Here is a 21,569-nt window from a genome sequence, read left to right on the forward strand (position 1 = left end):
ATTTAGAGGTGCACCAGGTATAGGTGGGGACCCCATACAAACCACACCTATATATCAACAAAGATGGGCCTGAGTCCAACCCAGCACAATCTATCCAATTTTTGTGTTGTCCATTTGTGAAGGTCATTTTCGGGCCTGGGCCTAGCTAAAAGACTTTGAGCTGGTCTCAAGCCAAGGCTGACCCAGCTCAAACCTTGCATGTTGGCAGCCCTAGTCTCATCCTAATATGCGTATTAGAGAGAGAGAGACATTACCAGCCGATCCGTGGGCTCAAACCTCATTGCTACAATTTTGAAGATAGACAGAGAGGCATCATACCAACCAAACCGTGGCCTCACATCTCATTGCTACATATTTGAAGAACCTCCAAATAGGGATTTCACTCCAAAAGAACATAGAAGAAACAATTGTAATCAATGGAACAAAATTTTAAAAAACCTATGCCTGCCACAATAAAATTTCCTAGAGCTAAAAATTCCAACTGTTACAATATTCTTCTTCCTTTTTGCTTCTCCAATAGAGATACTTATGACACTCCATTTAAGAAAGCTTCACTTGTTCACAGACCTCAAGAGCCAAACCAGAGAAAAACCTCACATCCACATCTGGATCTTCATACAAATCAACCAAACAGGGGTGCACTCTTTGCTCCACCACCTAAATCCCATTACAAAAAAAACACCAAAAAATCCAAAAGCAAAAGCAAAAAATTAGAAAATAAAATCACAGCCAAAAAGAGAGAATTACAAGGTTCTTGATAGCGTTTATCACTCACAGATTGGTCGAGAATTGGAATGAGAGACCGCAACACCTTCGCTGCATTAAACTTAACATTGGGTACCCTGCAGAAATATATTTCTTTCTCCAAATTACTTAGCAAGCACAAAAAATAAAGGGAAAGCATACCATATGCCATCGATCTATGGTCTATGTACACCTTATGGGTGCCCAATGACCGTTCCCAAGTTTGGGCAATGGAGATTTACTGTACTCCAATGAATATAAATAATTAGGCAATACAACTGATACCAACATTATAGGCAACACAGCTGATACCAACCCTCCATTGGGGAACAGACAGTGGGATGCAACATGGTGCACCATGTATCATGCATTAAAGTTCCCACCCAAATAAAACAACAAATAAATTCTAAGAGGCAAGCCATGAAAAGCACCTGTCTTTTGTGGTATTAACAACCACTGGTAAGAGACTTTGGGATGTGATCTCTGATCCCAAGACAGGTGCTAGAAGATAAATAGTGTGAAGAATGGTAATACGCTGCAAATAATGAGTGCTGTTTATCTTCTCCAAAACCTATAAGGAAAAAATTGCAACTGTTAAAAGGGTTGAGTGAGAATCCCATATAAGAAACCGGTGCTTTAAAACTAGCCGGAGTACTTGGACTTGGGTCAGGTCCGTGTGAAAATACTTGGGAACTAGCCAAGTCACTTCCTTCCCAAGTTTCTTTGGGAAACTTTTTAAGACAGCTGAGTCAACCTGCTTGACTAGGACCCATGACCCTAGAGCATCCCGACCCGAGTCCAGAGTTTAAAACACCATAAGAAACCATCAGCCATTGCCATGTTGAATGATGGAAACTACCATTACCCAAGCATGGTCTGCTATATAGGTCTACTTTATTTATGGCGATGAAAATTTCAGTAGGATATCAAAATCCAGCATACTGTCGGAAGGTAGCAAATACTAATATTATAATAAGATATAGAGATAATCAGCAATGAACAAGTACATCTTACTCGAGTGTTTCTAAGAGAAACTTGTACAATTCTCAATAAATTTAGTTTTGAGAGTTGCACTAGCATGCTGGACGAATATTTAGGACAGAAGAACAATTACTAGTCCACAGCCTGTGCAATGCAATTTTGCCATCAATCAAATTAAAAAATAATTTTTAAAATATTATAAAATTTTGTGTACTAATCATTTTCAAAAGAATGTAAGTTCTTAATCAAAATATGAAAAAGAAAGTATGATATAGCTATTCCATGAAAACAAAAATTTGAGAAATTCAAGACAATTTTATGAATTCATTAGGACTCCATTGCATAGGATAAATTATTTATCATATCAAATATTTTTTATTGGCAAAATAATTAAACAATAAAAGTTTCTATTTCTCATTTTACAAAAAATTAATAAAAGTTCCTATTTCTCACTTTACAAAAAATTAATAAAAGTTCCTATTTCTCACTTTACAAAAAATTAATAATATATATATATATATATATATATGGGAAAAGATCTTGTTAGCCCACTTGCTAACAGCTAGTGTGTAAACCCAATGGCCTAAATTGAAGTTGCGCCGATCCGATGTTCACGATTGCATTTCATATTTGAATTTTAATATTTTTTCTACAAATCCAAATCACTTGAAATTTTAAGTGTCTATTCTTTAAAAATTGTAGAATCAAATAAAAATATCAAAAAATAAATTGATCAAAATACCCTTGAAACTTTTCAGGGGGGTATTTTGGTCAATTTATTTTTACGAATTATTTTTTAAATATTTTTATTAGGTGAGCCTTAATGAAAAGAGTGGATGCTTAAAATTTCATGTGATTTGGATTCTTAAAAAAAAAAATACTAAAATTATATTACAAAATGAGGTCGTAACAGTTAAATCGACCCAGATTGTTGGGCTAACACTCTAGCTATTAGCTAGTGGGCTAACCTCAAATTCTCCATATATATATATATATATATATATGATAGAGCAGAATGGTCGAATAGGATTTGTGTAGTCTAGCCCGAATAGTTGGGATAGGCTTAGATGATGATGATGATATATATTAAGCCTCACTAAGGATCTGCATGCCTTTCAGATCCCTTGTCTTAAATCAGTAATTATTTAATAATAAAAAATATACTTAATGAAAAGGACGAAGTTTATATAAGGGTGAGGTCCTAAACAATCAAATTAAGGCACACCTAAAAAGTTCACTAGATGAGGTTGTTACGATGCCCAAAAATCCTCAAATTGATCATCTCAACCTCAAGACATATGGACATCGGAAAAAATGGATTTCAAATCTTGGAAATAATGCATCTTGTAGACCGTTAATTTTCAAGATTTTCAAGTGTTCATAGATCTGCTTGATCTACACTATTTTCGAAGCTTTAAATTTTATAATTAAATATGAAAATAAATTTCCAGGCCATTTCAAAGATTTCCAGTACTCAAACAACATCTGTTGACACTATTAAAGGCCTTACTTTGATTGTTTAGGACCTCAACCTTGTACAAACTACACCCTAAAAAAAACCATTCCTTTTTTAAAGCAAAGCTAAAAAGTTTGATGCTTAACACTAAATCAATTGTAATGGAAGGCTATGAATCCATGATGATGATAGACATCACAAGAAATTTAATATATTACGCAGTATTGATGAAATTCAGAATATCAGGGACATAGAGAGGAAGCCTATTATAACTGTATCGATATAGATTAAAAGCCGATGAGAATCAAAATGCACTATCCCATCATAAATGTGAATACAGCGACACTAACCATCAGAAATCTTTATTTTTATCTTATTTTTTTTGTGTGCGCTAAGTCTAAACATCAGACATCACAAGCACATTTTGGACATAATATTCATAAATATCAATGAGCTCTTTCATCTCAAATGAAGTACTCGATAATTTCACAGATCGGGGGCATATAGATCAGTCTCACCAATCAGAATAAGTTCATGACGAACCTGTGGGATGATATGCTGCATGGCCCATTCAGGGCCAAATTCTTCAGCAAGACGCTTTAAGTTAGTTGCAGCAGCATCACGTATAGAGAACACCTGCTATAACTTCCTCAGCTTACATAAAAGAAAACCAAAACCATACTCAAAGAAAGCATATTATAATACTAACACTGACGTGCAAACCAGTATAATCAATGACTAGTAAGAAATGAAATAAGCAATCCTCAAAGGATGCTTAGTGGATGCTTACCATTCAGATAGACAAAAAAATAAAGAACATCATAAGAAAAACTGCATGGGCAGTCTAATCATCCGCAGAAAGGCAAAGGTTGCTCCCTTAAATTAGAAATCTCTGAGAATCCGTACGTGCACATTTTTGTTGCAATAACATGAGTTCATGCATGTATTTATGTATCTTTATGCATGGAAAAGTGATACTCATTTTACTTGTGGATAATTGATACATGTGTACATATAGAAATGTAATGTAATTCAGCAGGTGATGGAAAACATAATGAAAACCTGATCTTCCAGCCATTGCATGCAAAGAGCACCAAGCTTATCATCAAAGAACCCTACACCCAACTGACTTGCCAAAAGAGGAATATATTCAATTATTGCAAGGCGAACCCTCCAATGCCGATCCTCTGCAAGTTCAACAATGGCTGGCAAGAGCGACTGGGAAAGAAGATCAATTCCAATCACCTGAAATGAGGAGAATCATAACAAAATAGATAATCAAAATATCTCCAAATTGACAAACTTAAACGCACAGCTCTTTGAAAATATATAATTGTGCCCTTTGAGTAAATAGGGGGCTTATGAACCATGACATCAAAACAGATAATTCATCAAGGTAACCGGATATTCAGACAGCCTATTAAAGTTCATACACTCCAAGTATTTTATTATTTGCTGGGTTTCAGCAAAACCCTACTATTATTGATTTTTAGAATATAAGAAAGCCCAACTAGAATTTCCCAGTTCTACTTCAAGCTGAATATTCACCAGGCAGATATGCAATCACGAGATTATACGTTACATTTACAAAGAGGTGAAGTCCCATGTCTAAGAAGCAAGTGCCTATGATAATGATGTAGTAGGACATTTTTGTCTAGACTTTATTATGACATCAAATTAGGTTTACAAAACATGCGAGCAAATCTCATTGTGGCCCTTACTGATTATCAGTGTTTAAAAACTCATGGTGCGCCCTCAGGACTTGGGGCCCTGGTGAGTCCCGGACCAGTAACCCAGGACTCACTGAGTCTCGCCTTCCTTCTTTTGTTATTTTTTATAAACTCCGCCGATTCCTTTTGAAACTCAGCTGAATAGAACCGGCAGACTCCATCTCGGGCCCCACACATGTCGGGACCCGGATCCTAGCCTGGTCCGAGTGTTTAAACACATTGCTAATTGCAGAACTACTTGCAGAATGAAAGTTGAAATATGAATTACCCTTTTGAAGGAATTAACTTTGCCTGCCCTCATTCAGCTTCCTTCTATACGATATAATATTCTCATTAATTACTCAAAACTAAAAAAAAAATTAGCCTTTGAAACTCAACTATGCCAAGCCTAAATAACCGAGATGGAAGCAAGAAATGTCTCTTCTTTGCGGAACATGCATTTTGGAACAAGTTGGAGCCTCAAAGGAGAGAGAAGCACATTTTTAAGGGAGAAAGCCAAACCCAAGAGAAAGTTGTTGAATAATCAGATGAGGTGAGTGACTAATAATCAACCTCAATCCAATGTAAGGCATCAAAAAAGAAGATTTACATCACTAAAAGAGTCACTTCTAAAGATACAAGGTCAATGCTAAAGATTTCCTGGGGACGCCATCCCAAGGAAAAGCCTTAGGCCCAGGGCTCACCTCTGGCACCCAGATAATTTAAGCTCAGCTTCGAAGATAGTTTGAGAGGAAATTCAAATTCAGTCATTTTTTGGAGGGTTAATCAACAAACTATGGAAATAATACCTAAAGCCCCAACTTCACTATTAAACTAATTAATCAAGGAATGCACCAATATACAAGAGAGTAGTAAAAGATGAAAAGCTACTCAATATTCAAAAAACTGTATAAAAATCTCTAAGGAGAGAAGTGGTTGTGTAAAATATAAACCAAGCAAAATCATTCAAATCGAACCTGATTAACTTGATCAAGCTTGCTAATGATATTCAAGCGAACATCAGGGAATTCATCTTTTAGAAGAGAAAGAAATATTGGAAGAAGTAGCTCAATGGTTGCATCCTGTTTAAAATCAGCACAGATGAGTTAGCTGGACATAACAAGAAATTCAAATGTCACGCACAAAGTAAGCGAAAAAAAATAAGTTTTTCAGAAGAATTAGAAATTATGAATGAAGATTTATCTTTCATTATGTTTTCTTTTTTCATACCAGAACTCACTGAAGACCAAATTTTCAGAATAATTACCCATTGCAGAACAAAACAGCATAGGCAACAATACATATGATAAGACAAATATTTAATATACATATGACTAGCTTCATAGAAACTACTCTGAGAGGCATAGCAAAAGATGGAATTGTTTTGTTTAGGATGAGAGAGAACCTAGAATGTTCAATTCCTTGCAGATATGCGATGAATGAAAAGTTCAATTATGGAAAGTGCCATTGCAGATATTCCATGCTAATAAACTAGACAATCGGATTGGCATATTACTTACATTTTGTTTAAAAATTTACATCCAGTTCTATTAAAACTGGGAATTAAAGGACAAAAAGAACGTCATTTTATTTATTTTATTCTGTTTTGTTTTGAATGTTAACTTGGGAACTGGTAGGAATGGAACCCAAGACATCACATTGCAGCATCCCACCACCCTGACCACTTATTCCCTGGGCAGATCCTTGTTATAGTTAACTTTGAACATCATTTTTTATGGTTAACTTGTAATTCTTCTTCTCTCATCGTTTTATTTTGAAGCAGTTGACCTACACTTTCTCAAGATAAAAGTATAAAACATCTTTTTCTCCATTGGCCAAGCAAAGGAGAAATAGAAATAGTTATACCCTGATAACCTTTGCATGGAGGGTGGGGTAAAAGTTCAACTCCAAAAGGACCACTCTTCAGGTTGCCAATAAAGGAGCAGGTTATATACTATCTAAACTCCAAGATAAACATTAGTTGATACTCACTCATATGATATCCAATTCAAAAATGTCAAAAGTTGGAAAAAATACTAGAGACCTCCCCATTGTGCAAGTTTGCAGCCAAGGAAATAATAACAACGTGTACATGTCTTCATTAATTTTGTTGCCCACATTGAATAAAACCTGGGGAAAATGCATCACTTTGGTACCAAATGCAACCCATTTTCCAGTTCTGTGTTGTCAATCCAAGTCAAGGTTTCTTTTGATTTAAATGTCTAACAACATCTGTCAAACACTTCCAAGAAAATACACGCACACTTCCAGCATGGTAGCATAAGAATACCATCCAAAGTACATACCGGTATAAATGAAAACAAATAAACAGAATCACAAAATGAACCACACCTTTCCTAAAATAGGTGCCATTCCCATTATAACAGAAGCTAAAGCAGAACGGACATGCTGTGAGGAATCCGATGATAGTTCCTGCATGAAAAGCAACTTTGTTGGTCACAAGTAAACAAAGAACAATTTGACCAAGATAGCTAAAGAGAACTGCATTGGACCATAGATGCAAGAAATAAGTGAATGAACTAGTAAGTCTGCTAAAGGTCAAGTAGGTAACAAACTAAAGGCCAGGGAATAACCATTGTCCATCCATCACATTGATGGACAATCATGAGGCAAGAATGGGACCCACCAGAAGAGTACAGGACATGACCTAAATGGTGAGCACCGCTCCCTTTTCATCACCATCCATCATTCGATGGATGGTAACGACACAATGGACTCTGGTTTATTATGTTCCATTGGATTATATTGTATTACATTTTCCATTGTTCAACATAAAGAAAGGTTCAACAAGAAATGGTACATTAAAACAATATTGGCTGATATATTGGATGGGAATTGGGAAAATAGAAGGGGTGTTACATTTTTACGTATTGAATATAAATGTCCCATATATCGGCCTAACACATACATATTGGCCGATAAGTTTTAGAGAATATTAGATATTTGATCATATCACCACCCTATCTTGACCAAGCCGATCCCAAATAGTTGGGATGAGGCTCGGATGATGATGATCAACTTATCTTTACCAAGTACCCATAATGGCCATCCCATTATGATGGGCTAGGCCAGGACTTGATATATCCATTATGATCACAGTTTTGATCCTTGAAACTGATAAGTAACCCCACGGTTGGGGGAACAATTATGGCAAAGCATTTAGTAAATCAAATGTGAAGCAAACCAACCTTCACACAAGGAAGAATGTGCTGAATAGCGAGCTGGGGATTCAAAATCCTACAAAATTTGGTTACTTTTCCTGCAGCTGCAATGCGAACTTCTGCCTCGTTGTCTCGAAGTAACCGAACATAGGCCGGCACTAATTCTACCCTTTAACAAGCAAAAGCTAATCAAAATTGGTTTAACTCATGCATTGTAGTGTACTGGATTTAATCAAACCACTATATATTAAAGCATAGTTCTCCCAGGTAAAAACTGAACCTACATAAAAGGTTCACATAAGTTTAGACTTAGGCTCTGACTCTTTCTCTTTATAGTGATAAGCATGCTCCTTACTATTATCTTCCCACATTCTATTATCTCTGATTCCCTATTTTCTCTCCTCAAAACCTCCCATTTTTCTACTTATATTAAGCCTTTCCTAATTATCTCTTCTTTCTGCTTTCCTTAATCTCCATTTACCTTCCTATGATGTCTAATTCACTTTCTCTTTTGAGTGAAATACACACTATTGCATTCACATAGAAATTACTGCTTACAAAAATTTGTGTTTTCGTACAAAATTGGCACTGAAGTCATCTGTTTACACGTGGCAATAAACGGTAAAGGTCCTAGGGTTGAGCACCGCCCACAGTCGATGGGGTTTCAAATAGAGGGACTGTGAATCACTTGTCTTTTAAGAAGCCATTCCAATACCAAATGAGACCTCACAGCATCAACCTTCAAAATTCAGAAATTCGACTGGCCACAACAAGGAGAAACAAGAAACCTTATCAGGAAACATTTGGAAGGGAAAGAGGAAGGTAGGTCCACCAGGACCTTAAGCTGCAATCCAAAGGAATATTTGGGATCCCTTTCTCTTCCTAGATTTTACTTCATCTATATATTTAGTAAGGTTTGTAGTAGTGTATAGTGTTAACACTATATTTTAGCTCATCATTTACCCATAAAGATACTTTCTACATCATGTTTAGTGTTTATACCCATAGGTGCATGATACTAGTTAGAAGTAACTAGTAGCACACATGATTCTTCTCAGAAAGCTAGTACATCAACGATCATTAAACCCACATCATTTCATATTTTCAAGGAAAGCAACCACATTCACAGTGTGATACCAAAAGATAAGGAAACTTGCAACTTGCTTCACAAGAACACAAACACTACTACCTCGTGGACTCTGGGCCAACTGCTTCACAGAGCTCATATAATTGATTGGCAACCATGTAACGAACACGCCAAGACTTATCCTGCTCAAGGAAATCACATACATTAATCAGCAGATATTCTGTCAAACTACACTAGACCGCATGCTACGCTATTTTCTAAATCTTTGTTAGTTGTACAGTTCTACTACCTGAATATAAATTATAAATAATTCTTCATCATGAAGTGCAGTAGTAACAAACAACAAACCCAACTCTCGCCACTTTATGGCCATGAAATAGCCCTTTGCATATGATATATCTCACACCCAATGAATATAAAAGCAAAACTAGCAGAATTCGCAAACTGAGATCAGAAATTTTCCAAAGATACCCATTCAAACAACAACTCTCACTGTCATTGACACAATATTGCATATTGGACTGTTTCCAACTGATTACAAAGTGCCACATAAAAGCTTAGTATTACTCTAGTGACCTTCTCAGAAGTTATACAGAGAGCTAGAAATAAATATCACTTCACCATAGTTATCAGATGAAGCTGCATAACACATTTTGCAGCAGCACCAAAGTGTGGCAGCCATAAGCCGCTTATGTGGGCCAGCTAGATGTGCTCGCATAGGCGGCGCATCATCCACACATACAGCCCCTCATCTTGGGAGGAGATAGTGCTCATGAGCAGAGCCAAAACTGTAATCCCCCTTGGGTCCCTTAGAATCAATATTTGTCGGTTCTAAAGGGATTAAGATCTCGAACATTCGACAAACTAGATTAGATTCCTTAGGCAAAACCTTGAAATGTTTTTGCGTTATGCCTAGAAGGATTTCAAGCGAAGACCTATCGAGTAATCCTAGAATCAAAAGTTCTTGGAATTTTGGATATTCGACATCGGAACCAGAAACTAGTCATCTTTTTTTGTTTTTATGCCATGAACTTTTGGTCTTTGGATATCATGCACTTGCAAAGTACTTTTGACTCTTTGGCATTTGGCATTTTGACTCTATGCTACAGTGTGTTTAGTTCCTATATGCTAATTTTTTTTTAAGTGCTTGGTTGGTACGCTGCATATTCTTTTGTGCTTTCTTTAATTTAATTAATGGGTTGGATCAATTTATTTTAAGATCTAATTGTATTAGAGAATAGAGACAGGAAATATATAAGTTACTCTCTACCGAAGACTCAAACAGGGTATATATTAGAGAAAAATACTAAATTAAAATGCCTACTATCACATAAATCACATATCCATGTTATTATTTGCATTCTTATATTTTATATTATCTTAAAAATTCTATCAGCACTCAGCAATGACGTGGGTGTGGGTTGCAAGTCCCATAGCACATAGACCCCCTAACACATCAAGTCTGTATCCGCATTTGACAACCTTGTATATAACTAATGGTAGAAGCTAAAGGAAAACATTGAGATAACAGCAACATATTCTGCTATTCAGGCAAGTATAAAGTTCAGCTTAATTACATAGAAGAAAGTGCTAAAAATAAATTACCAAAAGACAACAACAAAATGCATGATTCAAGAAAACTAAAACACAAACCTATTAGCATTTAAAAGATAGTGTGTGAAACAATAGTTATTAATATACCAATTTTTTAACTGTCTGATTTGTAACTGTTGTTGTCCTTCAAAGGCCAGAGAAAGAAATAATATAGCAGTGGAAAGGAAAAGAAAAAGAAAAACTTAGAAGCACACATTCTCTGAAATGCATAGGCTTACTGCTGGAAATATCACCAGCATGAACATAATCAGGACAATGTACCCTAGGCACATTCAGCATGATAAAAACTCCCCCAATATATGTCCTATAAATAAGCATGCAGAGAATTTATAGAGCATTAGCAGTTTAACATATTAACACATTAAAAAATGAGATAAAAGAGTGATGCATTTTAAACCAAATACATGCAAATAAGCTGCCTGATATCTGGAAGAAACAAATAGCAGAGGAAACATCAGCGAGAAATCCATCTTTTTCTAATCCATGAAATGTTAAACAAAAGGCTTTAACAGAGAGAAGCAATAAGGATTTTGACGAAGTCCAAAGAGGTAAATAAAAGAGATATACACTCTCAAAACTATCATACTTGAGAGAAATTAACAATGACAGGGAGGATGTGTGCTATGCAGTCCAGTGGTTCCAACAGCTTTCCAAGGGCAGCACAACCTTCAACCGCTAACAATCTTACAGAATCTTGATCTGAAATGTCAGTGTTTTAAGAAGTTAGTCTATAGAAATATACTGAGGTCATAATAACTGAAAGAAGCGTGAGGAAGACACAGTGCAGTGATAAGAATAACATAATAATTAATACGACAAGAATATCAATCTAAATTTGCCCACTTGATATGAAAGATCATAAAATTAACTCAAAGGCAACCTCATAAAACGCATTTATATAAAATTGTAATGACTTAGAATGCCAGATCCAAGGTATAATTCACACATAAATCAGTAGAGGACTCTAAAATTGTTGGAATAGAAGAAGTTGACTAGAATACAGATCACATGGAACAATGTCCTTTTCTATGTCCACCATGATGACCATGGTTTATCTTAGACAACTGATGGCATTTGAAACTGACAATCAGAGGCATTTACATTTCGAACATATGCTCCAGGTAATTGAAATGTATTCAATAGAACATCCTTAGTTGTCATATTGAAAGGAAAACAGTGATTGACAATAAACAATACAATTTTAATTCTAGCACTTGGTTGCTTACATCACATGAACTGAGCCATTTTTGTGGCATAACAAAGAAAAGCAGAACTTCATGAGATACCAGTCTAGATGTACAGTTGAGAGAAAATATTCCTCCCACTCACCCAGAACAATTTCAGTAATAAAATTCTAGTCTAGATAAAGCAAGATAAAATATTACTCACCTTCATATCCAAAATAACTCATAAGCTAGTATAAGCACAGTCTCAGTGGAGAACGTTACTCTGCTCAGGATATAGAGTATAGCAAAATTCAAAAACAAGAAACCAATGTTTGTTCTTTCCGCAAAAACAGAAGGATAAAAGGGTGAGTTAAATGTCACTATAAGAATTACCAAGTAAAGCACCAAGGGAAACACATCTAAAGTATAAAACTTGAGTTCCATTATGGAAACTATCATGGGGCATACATAACGGATCCATACCATCATGTGTGAGATCTTCAAAAATTGTCATGATGTCTGTCTTCAGATAACTTGGTTCAACTGTAGGAGCAAACTTTGACAAGTTTGTAGCAGCAGCCCTTCTAACCATAGGCATATCATCTTGACATAATTGGGTATATATTGATCTTAGCTCTGCCTTCAACTGCTCTGGGGCACTTGGGTAAGCAATATGGAATAAACCACAAGCTGAAACACGCGCTGTGAACCATTCACCAGCTGCAAGTCTCTAAAGATAGGGAAGGAAAGGAGGTGAGGGCTACGAAAAATATTACCCTGAAGTGCAGATTAGGTATTATGGAAAGCACATGAAAATTATGAATTTATGTAACATATGAAGAAACAAGAAAACAAATCTAATGAGAGAAAAAATGTATCACAATAAAGAAAATAAAAAATATTACCGTGAAGTACAGATTAGGTATTATGGAAAGCACATGAAAATTATGAATTTATGTAACATATGAAGAAACAAGAAAACAAATCTAATGAGAGAAAAAATGTATCACAATAAAGAAAATAAAAAATATTACCCTGAAGTACAGATTAGGTATTATGGAAAGCACATGAAAATTATGAATTTATGTAACATATGAAGAAACAAGAAAACAAATCTAATGAGAGAAAAATGTATCAAAATAAAGAAAATCATCAAGATATCACACCTGAATCCAGCTGAAAAAACAAGAATAGCCTATGATTACAAATGCCTTTTCTGGCAGTTTTCACGCACAATCTAAAACATTAAACAATTTCCACTCCCTCTATCTATCTAAAAAGGTAGTTTCCTTTCTTTAAACCTTTTGAAATTATATGCAAGATAGCACTTTTCTTTGTTTTCTTTTTTTGACAGGCGCAAGATTTTAGCTCTTTGAGTTCAGATATTGTCTTTGAAGACACCTTCCACAATCAGGGGTCCTATTGCAGTGCAAAAATAAGAAAAATCAATTTTAAATCTTAGTTTTGGTCATGGAAATAATATCAACTCTATGCTCAAGGGATATAACAATCTAGGAAACAATTACACAGGTTTCTTATTAACTTAAGTAGATAAATTCTAAATGATATTTCATATCAATGTCATGTTTCCAACAGGGTGGATTCTAACATATCTCATGTCAAATTCTGCTTATGACCTACCCAAAAAACCTATAGTGGATCCTAAAGACCCACAAAGAATCATAGCAAAATCATTAAAATAAAATGTATATCAATATAAAGGGTATACACAAATATATCTTACCTTAACTAGAGGAATAAACCAGTCAACCTGATCGCTTTCCTTCATTTGAACCCCAATTCGACATAATGATTCAACAGATTTCTCCCTCACAAAAGTTTCCTCTACAGTGCACAGTGTTTCCAAAGGGGGAAGCAAAACATGAGCATGCTCCACCCCACCCACATAAGGAATAAACACCCCCAACTCTTCTGCCATTGCAACCAGTACCTCATCATCGTCATCATTGTTCTCACTCAAAAATGGGATCAATTCCTTTCTGGTTCTCTCCTCTCCAAGAGCCCGTGCAATTGTTGAAAGCCTACGGATGGAGTTCAACCGTAGTTGAAGATCTTCATTTTTCAGTTCATCGATCAAGATAGCAATTGGATATAGTGGCTCGTCAACCATGGCCATAAAGTTTTCCAACCTCCTGAAAGCATCAAAAAATAAAATAACTAAGCAGCAATAAGCATAAAGTCATTCCACAATTTGAGCATACAGCATATGTTTATCAATATAAATGTCAACGAATTTCATTTGTGCATCAATACCGGCATCAAGCACACTAAACAAAAATGAGTTAAAATATACACATGCTTATGCCATGAAATTCTAAATTCTTCTTGAACTGAAAATACTCACAGATGCGATGGAAATCCCAAAAAAAGTTCTCGAACTCAAAAAAACTGACTTCATAGTTCATATTACATACTCTAGATTGGGGAGACCAGAAAACAACTCTTCAACCATAACTCATATGACCCCCTTTGATCTTACCCTTAACTAGAAACTACAGGCAAATATAGTGGCGCATTGGGAGGTAACTTACAAATTCAGGACTAAACACAAGTTAGTATCACCAGTGAAATATCCAAAAAGAAAAAACAAGTTCAATTTTGCATATAAATTGCATCAAACACATTCTGAGTCCAAAATCAACTAGAGATGACTCCAATCCGCCATAAAGACACTAGATCCCAGATCCCAATTCCGCAAATAAAAAATGGTGTTCTCGGATTGATGAATAAACAAAGACAAAGACCATATGAAATTAATTCTCTGAACCATTTTAAGGTTTAATTGAATAGAAAATTTTAGGGGTTTATGACTGTCACGTTGATCAAATGTGTGCCAACGTTTTATATATTCATGCCTCAATTGACATTTCTCAAAATCTTGGCAATGGGCCAACTGAGACAAGAAAGCTTCTTATACTAACTTTTCACCTAAATTTTCTCAGAAAAAGAAGAAACACCAGAAAAACTTTGGATCAGTTCAAAATCAGGTAAAATTATGGCTTATGAAGGCAAAAATGGATACTGGCTGATTATAATTTCAAAAAGAAACAAAGAAAACCAGCAAATCTACCAAAGAAACTCATTAATCCCTGTATGAAACCAGAAATTATGCAATTCCCTCTTGAGATTGAACCGTAATGCACCAAGATCCCTTAACAATAACCCCAACCTGAAAATTGTCACGTATTAAACCAGATCTCAAACCCTAATCAACAAACCCATTCCAGTTAGGTGAAAAAACCAGATCAATAAATTACCCAAAAAGAAAAAACCAGATCAATAATGCACTCATGGTAACACACTTACAAAATGGAGCTCAATCTGGGAGTTCAGAGATTTAGAGAGAGAAAATTTTTCAGAAAAAAATAGAGAGAGAGAGCAAAAAAAAAATTTAGAGGGATAAAAGTAAATCTATTGCAAAATGGCGAGTAACATCTATTGCAAAATGGCGAGTACCATACCTTGTGATAATGTCGAAGGTGAGGTATGAGACTTGAGATCCCCAGCAATTTTAGAGAGAGAATGCCGAGACAATTTTTAGAGAGAGAGAGATTAGAAATTAAGTTGGAGCTTTTTAGAAGTGCGGCAACCAACTTTGCTCTAAGGTATTTTAGCGGGAAATTCGTGCTGTGCGGCCTCACGTATACGATGGACAGATTTTATGCAAGCCTGAGCGTTAGCAAAACTCTCTCTCTCTCTAAAATAGCGTAGCAACTCTCTGTCTCAATGGAAGTGTTTTTCTCTCTCTAAAATGAAGTGTTTGTCTCCCACTATCTCTCTCAACAAAATCTCACTAAAGTATCTATTTTGGATCCACGTACTGTGATAAACTGTTTGAAACAAAACTTGGCAACTCGCTTTCTCTCTCTAATAAAATAGTGTTTCTCTCTCTAAAAAAGTTCAAAGGGTTTGTATCTGTATTTTGAAAAAAGTTTATACAAGGTTCTAACCTTAAAATGTAGAACTGCAGCTCAAAAATAGATTGAAAAATATTTTTTTAATGTTGAAAACTCTAATTTATCATCACAACATCGAGATGTCGGAATATGAAAAACAAAGATTTTAAGCCTAAAAAATAGTTTATCTTTCCACACGGTATCTAAACTGTCTAGTTTAAAGATTTTCGTATATTTATAGAGTAATGATCTTATGAAACCTTTTCACACCCATGTGTATCGGATCCCAAAAAATCACCATTAAATTTGGTACAGATCTCTAAATAAAGTTGTGTGGAACTTGACTTTTTTAAAGATCTGTGTCAAATTTAATGATGATCATTTAAAGTCCTACACACTTAAGTGTAGGAGGGTCTCACGAGGTCATTTCCCATATTTATATATCAACTTGATTTTAATTATTTTTGAAGTTTAAAATTTTATAATTAGATATAAATATAGATTTTGAAATAATCTTAAAAAAAAATTTATAACAAAATTACATGTTATGATAAATTTTGGAGATATGCCTTAATTGGATTGTTTAAGGTTGCAACCTTTTAAAAACCACACCTCTTTATTTTTGTATGAAATAAATATAGCAATTTTGTATTTTTTATCTCATGTGCGTTCTGTCCCACTTTCCTAGGTCTCTCTCTCGGATCGAAGACCCACTCTCCAAGCACAGGCAAGGTCTAAATTTTTTGCATTCGGTTCTTAAGGAATTAGAATAACAATTAAAGGATTATATACCATACGACCATTGTTTGTGTGAATGTCCCCTTATGCACGCAATGTTTGATTGTCATCATGACTACACCGGACAAGGTAGTTTGATAGGTATGATCGACGACCGGTCGATTGAGTTGAAATTGGTCAGCTAGACCGATTAAAACTAGTCAAATATTGATGATGATCGATTTTTTACTTAAGCTGATTTTACTCTAGACAATACTGGCTAAGATATTACTAGGCAGTCCGACCAGTTGGATCGCTAGTCCAAGATGGTGTTGATAATTATGATTGAAAATAATGTCTAATTGGACTTCACATATGGATAAATTGGTTTTAATTGGTTGGATGGACTAAATAAAGTTGTTTCTCAACTACATTTTTATTGTCTTTATTTTTTAATTTACTCGATGAACAATGATTAGAGAATATCTCTCAATCAATTCGGTGTCCGGTTCAATAATATTAAGATCAATTATGTAAGGAACTTGGGGCAAGGTTGTAAATCAATGGGCATTTATTTGGCCATCTAGAGTTGTTGCATTAATGCCCAGATATCCTCTGGGATTGATTACCCAAATATGAAAAATTAATGAAATATCATTATACAGATCTCAATAAAAAATTAGCAAATTTTAAAACTGAAATTCCAAACTTATAAGTAAATTTTCACAAGCAATTAAAAAGAGAAAAATTGTAGAGAAAATTCCAATTGATTCCTTAAAATGGTAAAGGGCAAATTCTGGAAAATCTACTTTGAGCAGATTTTTATTTTGGGTCTCTAGGAGCCACAATAAAGAGCACAAAATTAATTTTGAGAAAAAAATCTCAGCTTCTTGAATTTTCTTAAAACCCACTAGATCCGTGCCACGTGGCCACTTCCCCATCTCAGGATAAGCCCTGAATCAAAATTAAAGGCCAATTTCAAGAACAATATACTTGGCAGCCCTTTTGCAATTCATTCTCGCTCTTAAAGCTTGCACCCATTTCACAAGGAGTAGAGCTATGGCTTTGCTTTCTCCACAACAAAGCTTCCTCACAAATTCTCTTAGAAAACCCATTTCCACAAACAAGAGCCTTCCATATGCATCATCTTTCTTCAGATCAAGAGCTTCATTAGACCAAGATGAAGTCCAAAAAAGGTCAGTCCTAAATGTTATACATGACTAGGCCTTTAAAATACCATAATATTAAATCAATCTAAGTACTTGCTGTGAATTTGTATACTTTTAGGGTGGAAGAGAGAGGAGAAAGATTGGTGAAATTGGCTGTTGTTACATTTGCAGCAGGTGTGCTAACACTAGGGGCAGCCCAAGATGCTATGGCTGCGAAATCCGGCGGTCGAGTTGGCGGTCAGGCCTTTCGATCTGCTCCACCTCCGAGGTCCTCGGGCCCTAGAATAAACAATTCGAGGTAAAACTCTCTCTTTCTCAACAATTTGAGGCAAGAATCTCTACATGCTTCTGAGTTTTTAGTTTTTCAATTTTTACACCCCAGTAAATCATCGATATACTATGACAGCATGGTTTGAGGTAGGAATGGCAATCGGGTCAGGTCGATTCTGGGTCCAGGTATTGGATCCGGCTGGGGCAATCTAACCCGCTATACATAATTACATAATTAATTGGAAAAAAACTGAATGATGACGATGAAATTTCTTATCTTTTTATTTCTAGACCTAAACCTGATCGGACCAGGTGGGTTAGGTCGGTGTCCAAATGACTTGGAACCGACCCAGGTCGAGGTCGAGGTCGGGGTCAGGTTCATGTCCATGCTAGGCCAAGTCGTGTCGACCTAGGTCCATTATTGCCATCCCTAGTAGCTTGAGGCAGCCTCCAAGGAGTCCAGGGAAACTTTTTGAACCTATATTTGGGACATGTGATCCTATTTCCAAATTTGGATATTCACATCTATCATCCATGTAACCCTTCAAATATCCTTCCATTACCCAAAACTTCTCCCAATATCTCATGGGGCAACCATCCTTTAAATGACATATCATTTTTCTTTTGTTTTTTCTTTTTTGAAAAATCCTTTAAATTATTTAGCAACTTATTTGTTTGGCAAGTACTCCTGTAATAATTTGGGGGTTGGACCTGATCCCTTGCTTATTTATCAACATCAACTTGTAAAAGAAAGCAGAAATATCCTTTGAAGTTTGAGAATGAAGTGGGTGCCGTAATGTGATGTCTTGAGTTATCAAATTAATATTCAAAAAGAAAATAAGAATCAATCTCGACTTAAGTTGTAGATAGCAAAGTATCTATTTAATCTTAGGCTGTGAATCATTCAACCATCCCAACACATACACCTCCTTTGTGCACTACTAGTTTCTACATGTGATAAACTTGTCAGTGTTTTAATTAGTAGTGAATATTTACACACCATGTAGTATATATCTGCAATTTGATTGTGTGAGTGCGTGTGTGAAAGAGAGATGTTTGTGTGAGAAAGGGAGAGAGGTGTGTTTGTGTGTGTGTTGTGAATGTGCACGCGTGTGTGTACACACGTGAGTGAGTGAGAGAGAGATAGAGATTTCCATGTTGGGCCTAAGCTACTACATTGTTGCAGGACAAACATTTACATCAATCCTCCTGTTGCTCCTCCACTAGTAGGTGGATATGGTTTTGGAGGCTCATACTATGGGGGCTGGGGATGGTCCCCCTTCTCCTTCTTTGTACCAGGCCCTTCTGTTGCCATTGGGGTTGGAGGTGGGTTTGATTTCTTTCTGATATTTTTGGTTCTTGGAGCCATTGCAGCCGTTGTTCGGAGATTTACAGGACCAAGATACGATGATGATGACTATTGAAGTGATCATGAGCTTATTTGTAATATAATGCACCATAAATATTGTATACTATATTCTTGATTGAGAATTAAGTTGTTAAACACTTGAGTAATGTGGGGATTGAGGATTAAGTTGTTAAACACTCGAGTAATGTGGGGATTGAGGATAAAGTTGTTAAACACTCGAGTAATATGGGGAAGGGCTCTCAATGCATGTGGATGCTTTAGCATTGTATCTAGTTTAATCCAAGAAAAAATTTGGATGAGTGCTTATAGTGTACTCTTGCGGGAGCAAATTGTGTACTTACTTTCTTTTTTTAAAAACATTAAGTTTGTTTCATTAAGAGAAAAGAAAAAAAAAAAAAAGAAAAAGAAGAGAAGAAAGTAGAAAGGAACAAAGGGGAAGAGGAGGAAGCACCAAGGGCATAGTCACCTGTTTCGCCAAACAGTCGGCATCTCAATTGAAATTTCTAAAAACGTGGGCGAAGTGTACTTCTCTCCCTAGAAGGCAGAGATAATTTCATCCGTAATAGGGCTTAAAAACCATGGCGTACAATCTGGCTGCCTACAACATTTAATTATATTAGCTGATTTTCCCTTTTTACAAGGGGAATCTAACTGTTTAATTAAACAAAGCTTTGTGATGGTCTCACAATATGATTTTCGGCCCGTGCTCGGAATGTCAAAGTGAAGAAATTCAACCAAGTGCAAGTAAATGGCAAGAGCAACTATGACTCTCTTAAGGTAGCCAAATTGTGTACTTACTCTCTCAGATATAAAAGCTGTTAAGGAGGATTTTCTTTGACCTGATATTTTGGGAGTTAGCTCTTGATATTTTGGGAGTTGCTCTAGAACCAGTGGATGAGTCTCCTCACAAGGGAAAAAAGAGAATATTTGACTTTTGAGTTTAGAAGTATGTAGATACTCTACATTGGAGAATCTCTATTCAATTCTAAGGCGTTGTATTTTTTCAGGTATATACTGAATGGACATGATTTTTATTTTTGGAATTTAAAATCCTAATAAATGCGCCTTGGCATGATTTTACCTGAGGGAGCAATTGTATTATTTGCTCTTTCTTGTAGCATATATTATTTTGAGATTTTGTGTTGGTAGCCCAAATTAACCAGAGCGAAATTCATAAAATTAGTTTTTCCCTTTCACTTGAAACATTTTTAAAAAGAGATTATAAAAAATAGCAATGGACAGTTAAAGCTTAACCAAGATCTTGGGAGAGGGGTTAACGTAACATAACCCATATCTCAATTCCACGTAATGGCTTCTATTCCCTCCTTTAAAAAGCAACTAACTAATTAAAAAATGGGTAACGTAGTGGCTTCTATTCCCTCTTTTAAAAAGCGACTAACTAATTAAAAAATGGGTAAGGAAGATATAAAAAGGCCTATCTTCCCCATTCAATTGCTCAAGTAAAGAAAAAAAAAAAAAAAAAACCAAAATCACTATTATATGTTGTGTCATCACATGTTTTTTCTCACTCTACTGTCTGAAGCAAGTCACAAGGGAAATACCATCTCTCTTTCAAAACAATAGAAAATTTGTGGAAAAAGTCTTTTTTGGTTTAAAAAATAGTCATCTTTATTTTCTATTATATGATTAAATACCAATTTTTTTCAATTTCTAGTTGTCCGGGCTTTGGACATTTCATTTTTTAAGTGAAAGACGAGTTCTAACGTCAAATTTTCAAGTTTAATTTTTGGTAACCGGACCGGTTCGGAAATCCAAAGTTCGAAACCCCCACTTTCGAAAAAACAAAAGGTGGGTTTGGAGTTTGGACATCCATTCTCTTCACCCCGATTTTTAAAGAACAACCAAATATCAGGACCATCCAAAACAAAGCAGCTTACCATGCTTCCATTGGAGCAAATTATACACTCCCTCCCTCCCTCCCTCAAACAGAAGACCTATTTAAAGGTACTAAGCGTACAACACGCTCCTGTTTATTTTTTAAGTGGACCGATTCGAATATTAGTTGTCTAACTCAGTTCATTTATAAATAAAACTTGCGACATCCAATGTCCGAATCTAATGTCCGAATCTGCCTTTCATTCATAACAAAAGGTCCTTAATTCAAACATTGGATATCTGAATTGCAGCAATTTGGGAATAAAAAATAACCCTTAAAGGGTGAAAAAAA

At 35.5% G+C, this 21,569-nt stretch overlaps 2 protein-coding genes across 6 annotated transcripts; one reads left to right on the plus strand and one right to left on the minus strand.

Moving 5' to 3' along the window:
- Positions 1-315: 315 nt before the first annotated feature.
- LOC18435580 (uncharacterized) lies at positions 316-15,744 on the minus strand. Of its 4 annotated transcripts, none has more exons than XR_016045369.1 (13): positions 15,422-15,744; positions 13,684-14,092; positions 12,423-12,669; positions 11,360-11,472; positions 9,262-9,341; positions 8,100-8,241; positions 7,243-7,323; positions 5,868-5,972; positions 4,244-4,426; positions 3,725-3,835; positions 1,176-1,315; positions 776-842; positions 316-657 (listed from the first exon to the last, which is right to left on the minus strand). XR_016045369.1 is itself a non-coding variant. In XM_088852977.1 (13 exons), exons 5-13 carry the CDS (start codon positions 9,296-9,298, stop codon positions 541-543), a joined length of 960 nt encoding a protein of 319 aa, XP_088709103.1. In that variant the 5' UTR covers positions 9,299-9,341; positions 11,360-11,472; positions 12,423-12,669; positions 13,684-14,092; positions 15,422-15,744; the 3' UTR covers positions 316-540. The 4 variants fall into 4 exon arrangements, 2 of the variants coding, with proteins under 2 accessions (XP_088709103.1, XP_011623847.1); XM_088852977.1 differs by having other exon boundaries at positions 3,725-3,817; positions 8,100-8,236; XM_011625545.3 differs by having other exon boundaries at positions 3,725-3,817.
- Positions 15,745-17,593: 1,849 nt separating this feature from the next.
- On the plus strand, positions 17,594-19,680 carry LOC18435581 (uncharacterized). 2 transcript variants are annotated; one of them, XM_006845624.4, is made up of 3 exons: positions 17,594-17,769; positions 17,861-18,040; positions 19,199-19,680. In XM_006845624.4, exons 1-3 carry the CDS (start codon positions 17,633-17,635, stop codon positions 19,434-19,436), a joined length of 555 nt encoding a protein of 184 aa, XP_006845687.1. In that variant the 5' UTR covers positions 17,594-17,632; the 3' UTR covers positions 19,437-19,680. The 2 variants fall into 2 exon arrangements, with proteins under 2 accessions (XP_006845687.1, XP_011623849.1); XM_011625547.3 differs by having other exon boundaries at positions 17,914-18,040.
- The last annotated feature ends 1,889 nt before the right edge of the window (positions 19,681-21,569 follow it).

This window comes from Amborella trichopoda, chromosome 12, assembly GCF_054954075.1.
Source record: "Amborella trichopoda isolate Santa Cruz 75 chromosome 12, AtrichopodaSantaCruz75HAP2 v2.0, whole genome shotgun sequence".
NCBI classification, from domain to species: domain Eukaryota; kingdom Viridiplantae; phylum Streptophyta; class Magnoliopsida; order Amborellales; family Amborellaceae; genus Amborella; species Amborella trichopoda.

What these genes read in the sequence shown, in the direction of transcription:
- LOC18435580 (XM_011625545.3), bottom strand. Translation starts at nt 14,076, where the DNA reads ATGGCCATGGTTGACGAGCCACTATATCCAATTGCTATCTTGATCGAT. An exon ending in ACATTCTTCCTTGTGTGAAG is followed by an intron (nt 7,324 to 8,099) that starts GTTGGTTTGCTT and finishes CTTTTCATGCAG; the next exon opens with GAACTATCATCGGATTCCTC. An exon ending in TGCAGCATATCATCCCACAG is followed by an intron (nt 1,316 to 3,724) that starts GTTCGTCATGAA and finishes TTTTCCTTATAG; the next exon opens with GTTTTGGAGAAGATAAACAG.
- LOC18435581 (XM_006845624.4), top strand. Translation starts at nt 17,633, where the DNA reads ATGGCTTTGCTTTCTCCACAACAAAGCTTCCTCACAAATTCTCTTAGA. An exon ending in CAAGATGAAGTCCAAAAAAG is followed by an intron (nt 17,770 to 17,860) that starts GTCAGTCCTAAA and finishes GTATACTTTTAG; the next exon opens with GGTGGAAGAGAGAGGAGAAA. An exon ending in CCTAGAATAAACAATTCGAG is followed by an intron (nt 18,041 to 19,198) that starts GTAAAACTCTCT and finishes ACATTGTTGCAG; the next exon opens with GACAAACATTTACATCAATC.